The following is a 16,448-nucleotide window of genomic DNA, read 5'->3' on the forward strand; positions in this document are numbered from 1 at the left end:
CCGCGACATAAATCCAAAGGGTGGAGGGCGACAGCCTGCGCTCCAACCCCTCTTGCAGGAAGGAAGCATGACTCCGATCGAACATCTCCGGGGGTCTTCTCAGCGAGAAGAACACCAATTGACGAAGAGGTTTCACTTCAACGCATAAAGGTGTCACGTGGACGGCGCTCTTGCGGAAGTGATGGTTGCCGCCACCGCAGGTGGCAGCGAACTCAAACCTGCCTCGTCCCGTCCTGGAGCCACACGTGCAGCCTCCAAGATCGGGACGAGGGTGCCTCAGAGGAATAGGCCAAGGAGGTGCTGTCGCGAGGAGCGAGAGTTCGGAGAACCACGTCTTGGTGGGCCAGTAGGGGGCTACCAGCAAGACCTGCTCCTCGTCCTCCTTGATCTTGCACAACACCCGTGCAAGGAGGCTCACTGGGGGAACGCACACTTGCGTGGGCCCCGTGGCCAGCTGTGCGCCAGCGCATCCGAGCCGAGAGAGCCGCGGGTCAGAGAATAAACTGGGCGCAGTGGGACGAGTCCCGAGAGGCGAACAGGTCTAACTGTGCCTCCCCGAACTGGTCCCAATCAGCTGGACCGACTGGGGATGGAGTCGTCATTCGCCGGAGATGGACGGGCCCGGGACAGCTCGTCGGCTGCCCGGTTCCGGTCTCCAGGAATGTACTGCACGAAGGGACCTCAGGTGCTTCTGACTCCATATCAAGAGGTGGCGGGCGAGCTGCGACAACCGGCGCGAGCGTAGACCCCCCCTGGTGGTTGATGTACGCTACTGCCGTAGTGTTGTCTGAGCGGACAAGCACATGCTGGCCCTAGAGCACGCTCGGAAGCGGTGCCGGGCGAGCCGTACTGCCAACAGCTCGAGGCAATTGATGTGCATGAGGCGCTGGGCTCCTGTCCAGGAACCGGCGGCTGCATGCCCATTGCACATGGCACCCCTACCCGTGGTAGACGCATCCGTGGAGACAACGAGATGCCTGGAAACTCGCTGAATAGGGACCCTGTCCGTAAAAAGCTGAGGTTCGACCACTGGAAGAAGGATCGGCGGCACGTCGGAGTCACTGGAACTCGGAGCGAGCCGCGATGCCATGCCCACCTCGGGACTCGATCGCGAAGCCACAGCTGAAGCGGTCTCATATGAAGCAAACCGAGCGGCGTTGCCGCGGCCGCGGATGCCATATGCCCCAGGAGCCTCTGAAATAGTTTCAGTGGAACCGCACTCTTGCCCTCGAACTGTCGAAGACAAGCCAGCAGTGAGTGCGCGCGCTCGTTCGTGAGCTGTGCGGACATGGCGACCGAGTCTATCTCCATGCCGAGAAAAGAGATCCTCTGCACGGGGCAAAGTTTGCTCTTTTCCCGGTTGACCCGAAGGCCCAGACGGGCTAGGTGCCGTAGCACCAGGTCTCTGTGTTCGCAAACCTGAGCTCGAGAGTGAGCTAGTAACAGCCAGTCGTCGAGATAGTTCAGGATGCGAACCCCGTGTTCGCGAAGGGGAACAAGGGCTGCCTCGGCGATCTTCGTGAAGACGCGAGGGGACAGAGCTAACCCGAATGGGAGAACGGCGTACTGGTATGCCTGGCCCTCGAAGGCAAACCGAAGAAACGGTCTGTGTCGAGGGAGAATGGAGACATGGAAGTACGCGTCCTTCAGGTCGATCGCTGCAAACCAATCCTGATACCGAACACATTCGAAAATGCGTTTGGCCGTGAGCATTTTGAACGGTAGTCGATGGAGAGAACGGTTCAAAATGCGCAGGTCCAGGATCGGTCGTAACCCACCGGTCTTTCTTGGGGACAATGAAGTAGGGGCTGTAAAGCCCGGACCTCACCTCGGCTGGAGGGACCGTCTCGATTGCACCCTTCGCCAGCAGGGTCGCAATCTCCGCTCTCAAGACTGGGGCATTGCCACCAACCATCGTGGAGCGAACTCCCCTGAAGCGGGGAAGAGACCGTGCGAACTGAATCGCGTAGCCGAATCCGATCGTTCTGATGACCCAGCGGGAACCCCGGGAAGCGCTAGCCAGGCTTCCAGGAAGTGAGCCAACGGGGTCATGCGAACCACAGACGTCCCCCCGGAGGGGCAGCGAGGCGGGTCGACCGGCATGCGTGCAGGAGTTACCCCGTCCGGATGCACCGTCGAAACCCGCTCCCCGACAGAAGAGACCAGGGAAGGCAGAGCGTTCCACGGGGGTCTGTTCTGCCGGGGGTCTGGCGACAGAGGGGGAAGGGATTGGCGTAGCCCGGGGACGACACACGCACCCTTCCGCGCCCTCCGAGACAGAGAGGAATGAACGGGGCGACGCACTGGACGTCGTGCGCGCTCATTCCAGTCTGTGTGCTCAATGACAGTGTCAGCTTTTCCTCAACCAGCTCAGGGAGCTAGCTAGAACAAAAGATTCTCCACCGGCCCTCCACCGGGGAAGGAGGGGCCCTGCCACCGCCTCCTGAGAAAAACCATGACACTATCACTGAGCGGCCCGCCTCAGGAACATCGCTTCGCCTGGCGTCTAGCGGGGCACGCGGCCTGAGGGGGGGCTCTTTTCTTGGGACGCTTACCTGTGGCCTCCTCCGCGACGCGAACCGGCTGAAGGCTGCTGCTGGGGCCGCGTGGGAGGGAAGGGAGCCGCAGGGGGGCGTCCTCGGCGGCGAGCTGGCGGAGGCGTCCGAGCCGACGGCAGGTTGGAGGCAGCAGCTGGCCGTCGGGGCAGAGAAACCGCCTTCGTCTGCTCCTAGGCGGTCGAGAAGTGCTGGGCAAAGTCCTGGACCGCACCGCCGAACATTATGATGCTCCTGGACCACAGCGGTGGGCATCACCTGACCAAGGGAGCGAGCGACCGCCTCCGTGACCCGTTTAAGGACAAGGTAGGCGACAGGCTCGCAGCTCGCTTGGTCCGTCACCTCCTCGTGCACATTCCTGAGCAGCTAGCTTTGTAGGTGCTCATCATATGCAGGGCGGAGGCTGCCTGTCCCGCCGCTCTACAGAATCGCGCCGCCATAGACGACGAGAACCCATAGGCTTTGGAGGGGCATCTGAGAGCAACCGCCGGCTGACCGGGGGAGCCCCAGCGTACCCACAGACAGCCGCATCGCCGAGGGGAGGAAGGGCGGGGAACTAAGCACGCTTTTTTATTTTTATTTTTATTTTTTTTTTTATTTTTTTTTAGTGCGTGTCAGTTCCGCATGCAACTCGGGGAAAAAAGGAAATTGGGGTTGGCCGTGGCCGTAAGGCGGCAGCGTTACCCAAAAACCAATTATTCAGCCGCGAGAGATCGGGATGGGGCGGAGTTCCACCCCCACCCGATGCTCACGGACGCCCGAGATAGCACGGCCATCATCGCGGGATCAGACACGGCGGCGCTGACGCTCCCGAGGGAGGCAACGCGGCCGCATCCTCACTTCCCGAGGAGTCAAGCCCGCCTAGTGATGCTGTGATCGACATCGCATCATCATCTGGAGCGCTGCCCGAAGCAGCCGGTGCCACCGAAGAAGCAACCGACTGAATCGAACTAACGCTCGCTGGCTCTCGCACTGAGGCGGGAGGTGTGGCCCGAGGAATCGTCGGGGCTTTATCCCACACCATCACCGTAAAATCACCAGGTCCCCGGGTCGACGGGCCCCCTATGGAGGAAACCGATCGAGCGGGGGGGACCGGGACTCTCACTCAAGTGAGATCATTGAGTCTCGACCTCAGTGTAGAGATGGTCATGTTCCCACAGAAGGAAAATGAGTCATCCACGAACGCTGCTGCTGCATGCTGAAATGCCCAGGCATACAAAGCAACGATCGTGACCATCAGATGACGACAGAAATCAATCACACCCAGAAGAGCACGGGCGAACCGTCTTTAAAAAGACGTGCGCGTGCAGCTCTTTCAATGAGAGGAGGAAATTCACTCTTTCAGCGCTGAAGCGACCAGGGAGAAGCGCAAAGTCTGGCAGACCACTGCTCAGATCGCAGGCGATGCAGAATCTCGCTGGGTACCGCCGTCACACCAACACTGAAGAGGACGCTCGTCTCGAAGAGTCTTGAACAGTGCTTTCAGGAGTGAAGAGGTTCTCTTGGCTCCGAAGCGAAAACATACTGCGGTTGCGTTCACTTCCTCCTTTTATACTCACGGAGTAGGGCGGAGTACGCTATGCAAATTTCCGCAGCCCCAAGGCATTGCATGCCATTGGCTCGTGTTTTAATACTCGAAGAGGATTGGCTTTCTATGCGAAACCCCCAATCTCCGTCACTTCTGACGTAACTCGAAGTGACTACGAAAGGGAACAATATTCTTTTTCTTAACCCCCTGCTAGATATTTTTTATTGGTTTAAGCATGAAGACACTTCATTGAGCTAGTCATTGAGCTAGTAGAGAGAGGCTGGGAATTTGATGAGGGGAACGGCATAACACAGTACCTTTTAGACATTTTTGTTAAGTCTTAAAGTCCCTCTGTACTCATTTTATATCTTAAAACTCACCTTTGATCACCAAAATGACATTTAAATGCGTTTTCCTTGAATATTTTGTGTCATGGCTTAAAATACCTTGAATGTAACTCTATACCCTTCCCTCATCAAGTGGTTCTATGAATATGCAAATCAGCCCCGCCTCCACTCACTCACACCAGTTTAGATATTCAATTGTTGACAATGTTTACAAGATAGTTTGTGACGTCAGAAACACGAGCGATTTCAAACCGCATTTTTTATCTTTGGTTCACTGCAGTTTTACGGAGAAATTCTTCAGCAATGGTGTTGACTTTATGAATTTAAACATGGTTTGTCTTAAATCGTTTTAAAAGCACCATATAGACGTATAAACAACAGAAAAAGCTTGATTTCACCACTGGGGGACTTTAATATCTTATGTCAACATTTATCTTACTTAATTTGGCACATACACTCTCCTAAAGCATTTTAGGAACATGTTCAATTTCTCTTTAATGCAATTATATAATCAACCAATCACATGGCAGTTGCTTCAATGCATTTAGGGCTGTGGTCCTGGTCAAGAAAATCTCCTGAACTCCAAACTGAATGTCAGAATGGGAAAGAAAGGTGATTTAAGCAATTTTGAGTGTGGCATGGTTGTTGGTGCCAGACGGGCCGGTCTGAGTATTTCACAATTTGGGGTGCGTTTCCCGAAAGCATCGTTAGCCAACTATGGTCGCAATAGAGTTAATTGGAAATTGCGACCAACTTGGGACCATAGTTGGCTAACGATGCTTTCGGGAAACGCACCCCTGCTCTGTTACTGGGATTTTCACGCACAACCATTTCTAGGGTTTACAAAGAATGGTGTGAAAAGGGAGAAACATCCAGTATGCGGCAGTCCTGTGGGCGAAAATGTCTTGTTGATGCTAGAGGTCAGAGGAGAATGGGCCGACTGATTCAAGCTGATAGAAGAGCAACTTTGACTGAAACAACCACTCGTTACAACCAAGGTATGCAGCAAAGCATTTGTGAACACGCACAACCTTGAGGCGGATGGGCTACAACAGCAGAAGACCCCACCGGGTACCACTCATCTCCACTACAAATAGGAAAAATAGGCTACAATTTGCAAGAGCTCACACAAAATTGGACAGTTGGAGACTGGAAAAATGTTGTCTGGTCTGATGAGTCTTGATTTCTGTTGAGACATTCAGATGGTAGAGTCAGAATTTGGCGTAAACAGTATAAGAACATGGATCCATCATTAGTGATGCACCGATGTGAAAATTTGTGGCCGATATCGATAACCGATATTAACATTGCTGTTATGGCCGATACCGATATTTACCGATGTCGATATCCCTGTATAGAAAACACATAGCGAGGATTAGGGCTGCACGATATTGGTAAAAAATGACATTATGATATTTTATTTTTCTGCGATATATATTGTGATATAAACACAATTTCACCAGATTACTTGAATTGCTCTATTTGGAAAGAATGAATCATTCTAGAATGACTGGGGTAGTTTTGTCATGGAGTAAATCTGCATAGAAACTAATATTAATAGAATGTTAACAAAACTTGTTAACATTCTATTAATCTATTAACCTTACACTTTACAATAAGGTTCCATTTATTAAAGTGTACATTTAATGTACACTTTAATAAATGGAACCTTATTGTAAAGTGTTTCCGATTTATGTCTCTTGAGCTCAGTGTTGGACAGATCAGTTGTTTTAACCATTCATTAAAGTGAATCGGTTCAAAGGAGTCACTTTCGCGAATCGGATGTGTCATTAACGGAACCACGGCACACGTTGTGATTATCCAGGCAGTTTAGAACATCGCACGAGATTTGTCTCGACCTATTTTTACAGTCTATGGTCTCGACAGTCGACACAGAAAACATTTCATCAACAGATAGATTTTTTTGGTTTATTGAAAGTGTGGTTTCACAATTCACAACCAGTAGTTCAGAAGAAAAAAACTGCGGTCTTCCGACCTTTTACCGTCGTGTATTCTAAAAGATATTCAGTCAACTCAATTCATAAACATGCGGGAGGGAGGGAGAGAGAGAGAGAGCAAGACATTTTGAAGACGGCACGCGTGACCAGTGCTTTCACTCTCTCTTGTTCCCTCCGTTAAACAAGCGCAAGACATTTTGAAGACGGCGCGCGACCGGTGCTTTCACTCTCTCCTGTTCCCTCAGTTAAACAAGCGCAGCAGTCACTCATCTACATCACTTACCAGTCAAATATGGCTTTGGCGGGACAAAAATACGCATTAGGAAGTGTGCAGGACTGCATTTGTTTTTCATTTTGAACATGTTCATTTTAGTGAGGACTTTAATTTTGAAAAGCAGTGACTTACAACCCCTTAGTACAGGAAACAGGAAGTACTAATAGTACTGCAGTAGTTCAGCGAAATGTGATCGCTGTTTAATCCTTAAGCATCATCTTTCTTTGCATCTGTTAGACGCAATGTCTGTAAGTACATACTGTTAAATTTATTGTGTGATACATATGAGAAGGTTATTTGATATTAAGATGTATATTTTCTTAGTTTAATTATCCCTATGTTATTGTCAATCTGTAATTTTCTAATTTCATATATAGTGATTGTATCTTTTGTATATTTTTACAGTTTCACAGTTGAATCATAAACTTCAGAAACGATTTGAAGTGTCCAGCGAGGTTTTTGAGTCACTGTTTAACTTACTGGATAGTTAGATGCCAGAGAAATCTAATAAGGCCAGTACAGTGAAAAGACATCAATACAACAGACTGAGAAAGACGCTCAAGAATTGTGTGGAATCAAGATTTGAACATTCCAAAATCTCTATCACATCAATCTGATTTTTCTGCATATGATTAAGTCTCAAACAAACATGGCAGAAGGTCAGACAGACTCGGCAGATTTGAAAAGCACAGCTGAAGATGTTCACTCTGTCAGCGCACACTCCTCAAAAGCATCCAGTCGTTCTTCTAGGGCATCCAGTCGCCACTCAAGCGCCAGCATAGCAGTTTTCAAAGCAAGAGCAAAAGCAGAAGCCGCGCAAGCCAGAGCAGCATATGCTAAAAGAGAAATAGAATTGAAAGTCGAACAGGCACGACTTCAAGCAACACTGGAGGCTTTGCAAGAGGAAAAAGAAAAGGACGCGGCCTTGGTAGAAGCTCAGGTACTGGAGGAAGCATTGTTAGAAACAGAACGTAGCGCAGCCAGCAGAGTATCATTTCCTGTTCCCATCGAGGACAGTCGAATCAGAACAGCAGATTATGTGGAAACGCAATCTGAAATCAGTAGTGGTACACTGCCATCTAGTGGAGGAAACGAAACTCAACCACCACTTCAAGCATCGCACCTTGTAAGTCCAATTAAAAGTGAGTCAGATTTCAAAAATGTACCTATCAGTTCACAAAACATGGACTTTGGAGCAGACTTGAATCAAAATGCCACTAAAATGCAGTATCCTCCTGATCACTACCAAATGCAGAGTAGACCTGCTGATAAAGAAGATTCCTTGTCTGTTACCTACGACCTCGCAAAGTATCTAGCTCGAACGCAACTTGTGACGGCAGGGCTTACTTACTTTGATGACAAGCCCATTAATTACTGGGCATGGAAATCATCTTTCCAAGGTGCTATTTCTGGTCTGGGTCTTTCTCCAGCAGAAGAGCTTGATCTGTTAATTAAATACCTGGGTAGAGAATCTTCTGAACATGCTCGGAGACTGAAAGCAGTTCGCATCAGAAATCCGTCAGCTGCGCTGATAATGACATGGCAGAGGCTTGAAGAAATATATGGTTCTCCAGAAGCAATTGAACATGCTCTTTTTGCCAAACTAGAAGACTTCCCCAGAGTGACAAACAAGGACCCACAAAAGCTTCGAGATTTAGGAGACATCCTCTCAGAACTAGAAGCTGCTAAGCTTGAAGGATACTTACCAGGTCTGGCATACTTGGACACTTCTAAGGGAGTGAATCCCATTGTGGAAAAACTTCCATATAACATTCAAGAAAAGTGGATGTCATTTGGATCCAAGTATAAGCAAGAACATCATGTTGCTTTTCCACCTTTCTCCGTGTTTGCAAATTTTGTTCGTTCAGAAGCAAAAGCACGTACAGATCCGAGTTTCAGTACATTTCCTCATGTGAAACACGAGAAAGGAGAAAGGTTTGAGAGACAAAGACAAATGCCAATATCTGTTCACAAGACTCAAATTAATCCTTCAACTACAATACCATCTGGACAGGAAAAGAGATCAGTGAGCCCGAACAAAAGCTGTCCAATACATGGAAAACCTCATCCTTTGAGAAGATGCAGAGGGTTCCGAGAGAAATCTCTACAAGATAGAATGCAGTTCCTGAAAGAGCGGTCTGTGTGTTACCGTTGCTGTTCTTCTACAGACCATCTTGCAAAAAACTGCATTGTAGAAGTTCAGTGCAAAGAGTGTGGTAGTGACCGTCATCCTTCGGCCCTTCATCCCGGTCCTGCCCCCTGGAAATGTCAGGCATCTACACCTACCTCACAGCATGGCGGGGAGAATTACAAATCAGATAGTCATGAGGTTACATCTGAGTGCACGGAAGTCTGCGGAGAAGGTTTGAGTGCACGGTCTTGCTCAAAAATGTGTCTAGTTTCCATTTATCCAGCTGGACACAAAGAGAAAGCAAAGAGGATGTATGCTATCCTAGATGAGCAAAGCAACCGCTCTTTAGTGAGAAAAGATTTCTTTGACATCTTTAACATCAAAACAGCTGCATTCCCCTACACACTGAAAACATGTGCTGGCCTTTTAGAGACAGCAGGGAGACGAATTTCTGATTTCATTGTGGAGTCCATTGATGGAAAGATAAGTCTACCTCTCCCTACTCTTCTAGAATGTAATCAGATTCCAAACAATCGTTCAGAGATTCCAACTCCTGGTGCAGCGTTCCATCACAGCCACTTGAGACACATTGCACAAGAAATACCACCTCTCGACCCTGATGCTGAGATTCTTCTTTTACTGGGCAGAGACATCCTGCAAGTACACAAAGTACGCAAACAAATTAATGGTCCAAATAACGCCCCTTTTGCTCAGAAACTGGATTTGGGCTGGGTTGTCGTTGGGGATGTGTGTCTCGGAGGAGCTCATAGGCCATCTTCAGTTGATACCTTCAAGACTTCCATCTTAGATAATGGCCGTCACAGCTTTCTGAGTCCATGCTGTAGTCAAATCAAGGTAAAAGAGAAGTTGGACGTTAATTCACAATGGCAACAACCTCTAGAAACCACACCTGAGGGCTCCATACTGTTAGTCCCTGATGGTGAAAGTGTTGGTCATTCAGTTTTCTCATACACTGCAAATGATCATAAGATTGCTCCATCTGTGGAAGACACAAGGTTTCTTCAGATCATGGACAAAGAGATTTTTCAAGACAGCTGCAATAGTTGGGTTGCTCCGCTACCCTTTCGTGAGCCCAGACAAAGTCTACCCAACAACAAAGACTATGCATTCAAACGTCTTCTTGCGCTGCGACACACTCTAAACAAACGACCACAGATGAAAGCACACTTCTTGGAATTTATGGATAACCTGCTAAAAAATGAGCATGCAGAAATTGCACCACCTCTTCAGCAAGGTCAAGAAGTATGGTACTTACCGCTGTTTGGGGTGTATCACCCTAAGAAACCTGACAAAATTCGAGTTGTCTTCGATTCAAGTGCGCCATATAAGGGAGTCTCACTGAACAATGTACTTCTCACAGGCCCTGATTTGAACAACAGCCTGTTAGGGGTCCTGATGAGATTTCGTAAAGGGCCTGTGGCTATTACTGCTGACATACAGCACATGTTCCATTGTTTTCTGGTTAGGGAGGATCATAGGGATTATCTTAGGTTCCTGTGGTACAGAAACAATGACCTTGACAACGAAATTGTGGATCACAGAATGCGTGTGCATGTTTTCGGGAATAGCCCATCACCAGCAGTGGCTATCTATGGCCTACGAAGAGCAGCCAAAGAACATGAAGGGAGATTCGGCAGTGACACCAGAAAACTGGTGGAGAAGGAGTTCTATGTTGATGACATGCTGAAGTCATGCGCCACACAGGCAGAGGCGATCGACCTTCTCAAACGTACACAAGAAATGCTTGCAGTGTCTAACCTTAGACTGCACAAGATTATCTCTAACTGTCCAAATGTGATTGAAGCTTTTCCTTTGGAAGATCGTGCTGAGGGGATTAAAGATCTGCAACTTTTCTCTAATGGCCTTCCCATCCTACGTAGTCTTGGTGTGTCCTGGAATGTTGCAGCAGACTCTTTCATGTTTCATGTTTCGGACGATGACAAGCCTTTCACTCGGAGAGGAGTCCTATCTACCGTGAATGGCTTGTATGACCCTCTTGGATTCCTTGCTCCTGTCACCATACAAGGAAGGTTACTGTTGAGGGAACTTACCAAACAAGGTGAGGGCTGGGATTCCCCTTTGCCAGAGGACTTGGAGGCAGAGTGGAAAAAATGGAAAAGGTCTCTTCAAGATTTGAAAGAACTGCAAATACCACGTGTATGTATACCCATTCCTCTGCATAACGTCCAGAGTAAAGAACTTTGCATTTTCGCTGATGCGTCAGTCAAGGCCATAGCTGCTGTAGGATACCTGAAGGTGACAGATCAACATGGTCACACAGCTGTTAACTTCTTATTTGGGAAATCTAAATTAGCACCACAGCCAGACATTACTGTCCCAAGACTGGAGTTGTGTGCTGCTGTATTAGCGGTGGAGATCGCAGAGTTGATTGTGGAAGAGATGGACATGACCTTTGATCATATCTGGTACTATACTGACAGCAAGGTAGTACTAGGCTACATTTGTAATCAAACACGGAGGTTCTATGTATACGTGAACAACAGGATTCAACGAATACATAAATCCAGTTTACCTGCACAATGGCGATACGTTCCCACAGAGCTTAACCCGGCAGACCACGGGTCCAGATCTGTACCTGCAGCATCGCTAGGTGCCAGTTCATGGCTCACAGGCCCACACTTCTTGCATAACTCTCAGCTTCGGTCAGATTCACAAAAGTCATTTGTGCTTGTGGATCCAAACTCAGATTCTGAAATACGCCCACATGTGGTTTCAAATCTTACTGAAGTTCCCAAGGTCACATGGAATTCTGAGAGATTTAGCAGATTCTCCAACTTTAACACTCTCATCAGAGCAATAGCACGTCTGATTCACATTGCCAGTTCTTTCTCCAAATGCTTGCAAGATGATAGTTGCAGAGGATGGCATGTCTGCTGCAATGGTCCTTCTGAAGAAGAGCTGGAAAGAGCCAAAATTCTTGTGTTGAAGAATGCTCAATACGAGAGTTATCCAACAGAGATTAAAAGCATCACTGCATCTCACAACCTTCCTCATAAGAGTGTGTTGAGGAAACTATCTCCTGTCCTTGACAGCAATGGCTTACTTCGAGTAGGGGGTCGTATTGTGAGGTCAGGTCTGGAAACTTGTGACGTTAACCCAATTATCATCCCGGGTACACATCATGTGGCAAAACTGATTGTGCGACATTATCATGAGTCTGTGAAACATCAGGGCAGACACTTTACAGAAGGTGCTGTCAGAGCGGCAGGATTTTGGCTTGTCGGAGGCAAGAAGTGCATACGCAGTTTGCTTTTCAAGTGTGTAATCTGCAAGAAGCTACGAGGGAAGACAGAGCATCAGCAGATGTCTGATTTGCCAGTGGAACGGTTGACAGTAGCTCCACCCTTTACCTATGTGGGTGTTGATGTTTTCGGACCATGGGAAGTGACAGCCTGCAAGACCAGAGGAGGTCAAGCTAATTCCAAAAGGTGGGCAGTTATGTTCTCATGTATGTGCTCAAGAGCTGTTCACATCGAAGTTATCGAAGCAATGAGCTCCAGTAGTTTCATCAATGCCTTAAGGAGATTTTTTGCAATCAGAGGGCCAGTTAAACAACTGCACTCAGATCGTGGTACGAATTTCGTTGGAGCTTCTCGTGAACTCAAAATGGATGAATCTTGTGTCAGCTCAGAGAATGTGCAGAAATATCTGAAAGAACACAATTGCACCTGGAAATTCAATCCACCTCATGCCTCTCATATGGGTGGTCACTGGGAGCGAATGATCGGGATTGCACGTCGCATTCTTGATTACATGCTACTTAAAGAGCAATCTTCCCGTGTCACACATGAGGTCTTAACGACGTTCATGGCGGAAGTTACAGCAGTGATGAATTCACGGCCGTTAATACCAGTGTCCTCTGACCCAGAATTTCCATTTATTCTCACCCCTGCAACTCTTTTGACACAAAAGACAGGTGCAGCACCTCCCCCTCCTGGAGACTTTGGGAACAATGAGTTGCTTAAGGAAGAATGGAAACAAGTACAAAGGTTAGCAGATGCCTTCTGGACAAGATGGAAAAAAGAATACCTTAGTACTTTGCAACACAGACGAAAGTGGCAAGACAAAAGAACTAATTTGAAAGAAGGGGATATTGTCTTGGTAAAGAACATTCAAGTCAGCAGAAATGAGTGGCCAATGGCAATCGTTGTGAAAACAATCCCAAGCAAAGATGGATTGGTGAGAAAAGCTGACGTTAAAGTGACTAAGGATGGCATTCAGAAAATCCTGTCACGTCCTGTCTCTGAACTTGTTCTTCTTCTGTCACCCAATGATAAGCTATAAGTTGATTTGGGATTCTAAAAACCCAAGGCGGGGAGTGTGCAGGACTGCATTTGTTTTTCATTTTGAACATGTTCATTTTAGTGAGGACTTTAATTTTGAAAAGCAGTGACTTACAACCCCTTAGTACAGGAAACAGGAAGTACTAATAGTACTGCAGTAGTTCAGCGAAATGTGATCGCTGTTTAATCCTTAAGCATCATCTTTCTTTGCATCTGTTAGACGCAATGTCTGTAAGTACATACTGTTAAATTTATTGTGTGATACATATGAGAAGGTTATTTGATATTAAGATGTATATTTTCTTAGTTTAATTATCCCTATGTTATTGTCAATCTGTAATTTTCTAATTTCATATATAGTGATTGTATCTTTTGTATATTTTTACAGTTTCACAGTTGAATCATAAACTTCAGAAACGATTTGAAGTGTCCAGCGAGGTTTTTGAGTCACTGTTTAACTTACTGGATAGTTAGATGCCAGAGAAATCTAATAAGGCCAGTACAGGAAGGCTGGCAGAAAACAGCTCACCAGTTCCAGTCTTCGTGGCTTGATGTTAACGCACTTGCGCTTTTAATACGCGTGCAAAAACAAACATCCCCGCCCCCACACTCACACCTACACGCACGTCAAATTCACAGGGATGATCATCGGCCTGTTCACATCGGCCCTATTTTGACATCGGAACGATACCGATGTGTAAAAAATTGACCAAATCGGTATTATATCGGCGGCCGATATATCGTGCACCACTATCCATCATGCCTTGTTACCACTGTGCAGGCTGGTTATGGTGGTGTAATGGTGTGGGGGTTGTTTTCTTGGCACACTTTAGGCCCCTTAGTGCCAACTGGGAATCGTTTAAATGCCACGGCCTACCTGAGTGCTGTTTCTGACCATGTCCCTATCCTCTGATGGCTACTTCCAGCAGGATAATGCACCATGTCACAAAGCCTGAATCATTTCAAATTGGTTTCTTGAACATGACAATGAGTTCACTGTACTAAAATGGCCCCCACAGTCACCAGATCTCAACCCAATAGAGCATCTTTGGGATGTGGTGGAACGGGAGCTTCGTGCCCTGGATGTACATCCCACAAATCTCCATCAACTGCAAGATGTTATCCAATCAATATGGGCCAATATTTCTAAAGAATATTTTCAGCATCTTGTTGAATCAATGCCACGTACAATTAAGGCAGTTCTGTAGGCGAAAGGGAGTCAAAAACAGTATTAGTATGGTGTTCCTAATAATCCTTTAGGCGAGTGTATATTTGTACTGTTTTAAGCATAAACTCAATAAAAATTGTCTTTATAAAACAAGACTTCATATTGATTTAATAATGTTTAGAGATATTTGTAAATCAAGGCAGACATACTCTCTAACATATTGTTTGGGTTTTTTTTGCAGTGCAGCGGGAAGCAGCTCAGAGAACGTGGCTTTGCAATCGATGATTGACGTGCATCTAATCGGTAGAATTAATATGTTAAGTAGGTTAATTACGCGCAAAAGCCGCTCGTGAGTGTCACATGAAGATGAACATAATTACTATGCCTGTGATAATGTAGCCATAAATTTGGAAACCGACTCACAACCAGCATATATCAGTTAAGTTTGGCAGTGATGAGGTCGCAGCAGAAGATTGTTTCTGTCTAAGGCAGGCATAGCTGTGAAAATACCCAGCGTTCACTGGGGCCTGAGGGCTGGTCTCCATTAACCCGAATCTGCTGTACTGTCAGCCGCAAACTGACTGTCAGCAGCTGAGATAAGAGAAGAAGAAAAAAAAAAAAACAATAACAACAACAACAGAACTAGGAAGTGATTTAATTCAGGACTGAGCCTGTCTCCCAAAGCAAGTCTGTAGGCCTGTATTACTTTCTTCCAAGTCTACAAATCTGATATTGTGTCTTTCCCTTGAGGCGACATGTCAGAAGTGACACGTCCAAATGCAGGCACTCTCTTTAACCCCCTAAAAGACCGTATTTTGCAAACGCTCGCTATAAATGAGTGTGTAATGGTGCTAATTTAACACGGTTACCCGCAAGAGCGGATGCTCGGCTAGGCTGATGAATTCGTTATTTCGTAAATCCAATAAATGACATATGAGCTTAACTGCTACTGTTAAGGCGTTTATAATATCGATGGACGAGGAGTCGATAGCAGCCTCCACACAGGCTCGTATAATATCACTCACGCGGTGTCAAAAAACGAAAAGCACACAATGAGAGAGGGACGGGGAAAATCAATGGCCATTGCTGATATTAAAAGAAACACGCAGATTCTTTACTAATGGAGATAAAGAGGTTAGAAACATCTCAATCGAATGACCAGGCCGGGCCAGGCTTTAATCTGAATAAGATTAAACCCTTGTTAGTTTGCTAATTATTTAGCCGTGCCTTTATTAACTGTTGACAGGGCTAAAGTGGTTCCAACCATAAACATGGCAAAAGGAGTGAATATTTCACAGTGTGGCAGACTACTCGTATACAATACATAGTGCCGCGCTGCCAAGCGCTGCGATCGATTAGAGAAAAAGAGAGTCGGGACGTCTCTCTAATTGAAATAAATTTGGTATAGATAGACAAACAACTGGCCTAGTTGAACTTTTACAGCGGTGAGTGGAGCCAGAAACATTTTTTCACCTTTCATCCTAATGGCTTATTGTCAGTGTGCTCTGCAAATAAAAAAGAATTGTCTTTTTTTTTCTTTTTCTTTTTTTTAATGGATTGTGTGCGAAGAAGACGTGAGAGAAGTGAAAAGTGTCCTTTTTTTCTCTGGGAGACATTTTGGTCAAGGAAATCTGGAGGGAGTATATTATTTATTAAAAAAAAATGAAATGTAACAATACATTAGATATATTTTTGATATTCATTAATATTAAACCCGAAGTGACTAATTTAAGCAGTGGGAAAGATCATGCATATTAACCTCAAATACATACATTAGTGACATTACTGAATAGCAATATCTGAGTGATCATTGTTATTTCTCACTAGAAAGTTGCCTATTAGCATGCACATTACTAGGATATTGGCTGTTTACATATAAAGCACATATTAATGCCATATTCTACATCCATTACCCAATATGTAAAATTAACAACTACCTTACTAACTATTAATGAGCAGTAATTTGGAGTTTACTGAGGCAAAAGTCAGTTAAAAGTGAGAATTAGACCACAATCTAATATATATGAAGAGTTCAGATGCAAAAGCCTCGAAGTGCCATTTAAAATTTTCTTCTAGAATGATAATTAATCAAGCTTGTATATTTAAGTTCAGTAATTTCACTCAAATGGCAATGAAGATTACCTATGAATTGTCATTTAAGT

At 46.1% G+C, this 16,448-nt stretch overlaps 2 protein-coding genes across 2 annotated transcripts in view; one reads left to right on the forward strand and one right to left on the reverse strand.

Annotated features, from left to right (window-relative positions):
- Positions 1-16,448, reverse strand: part of ppargc1a (peroxisome proliferator-activated receptor gamma, coactivator 1 alpha) — a 296,143-nt gene that overhangs the window by 232,579 nt on the left and 47,116 nt on the right. The gene's annotated exons all lie outside the window — the stretch shown is intronic.
- On the forward strand, positions 6,750-12,100 carry LOC148998326 (uncharacterized). Its single transcript, XM_089131842.1, has 3 exons — positions 6,750-6,910; positions 7,068-11,903; positions 12,007-12,100. The coding sequence occupies exons 2-3, from the start codon at positions 7,291-7,293 to the stop codon at positions 12,098-12,100; spliced, it is 4,707 nt and encodes a 1,568-aa protein (XP_088987968.1). The 5' UTR covers positions 6,750-6,910; positions 7,068-7,290.

This window comes from Pimephales promelas, chromosome 1 (assembly GCF_988280905.1).
Source record: "Pimephales promelas chromosome 1, fPimPro1.hap1.1, whole genome shotgun sequence".
Classification (NCBI taxonomy): domain Eukaryota; kingdom Metazoa; phylum Chordata; class Actinopteri; order Cypriniformes; family Leuciscidae; genus Pimephales; species Pimephales promelas.

Excerpts from the sequence above, each read along its gene's own strand:
- LOC148998326 (XM_089131842.1), top strand. The coding sequence starts at position 7,291 with ATGATTAAGTCTCAAACAAACATGGCAGAAGGTCAGACAGACTCGGCA. Across the intron at positions 11,904-12,006 it reads GTAGGGGGTCGTATTGTGAG|GGCAGACACTTTACAGAAGG; the intron begins GTCAGGTCTGGA and ends GTGAAACATCAG.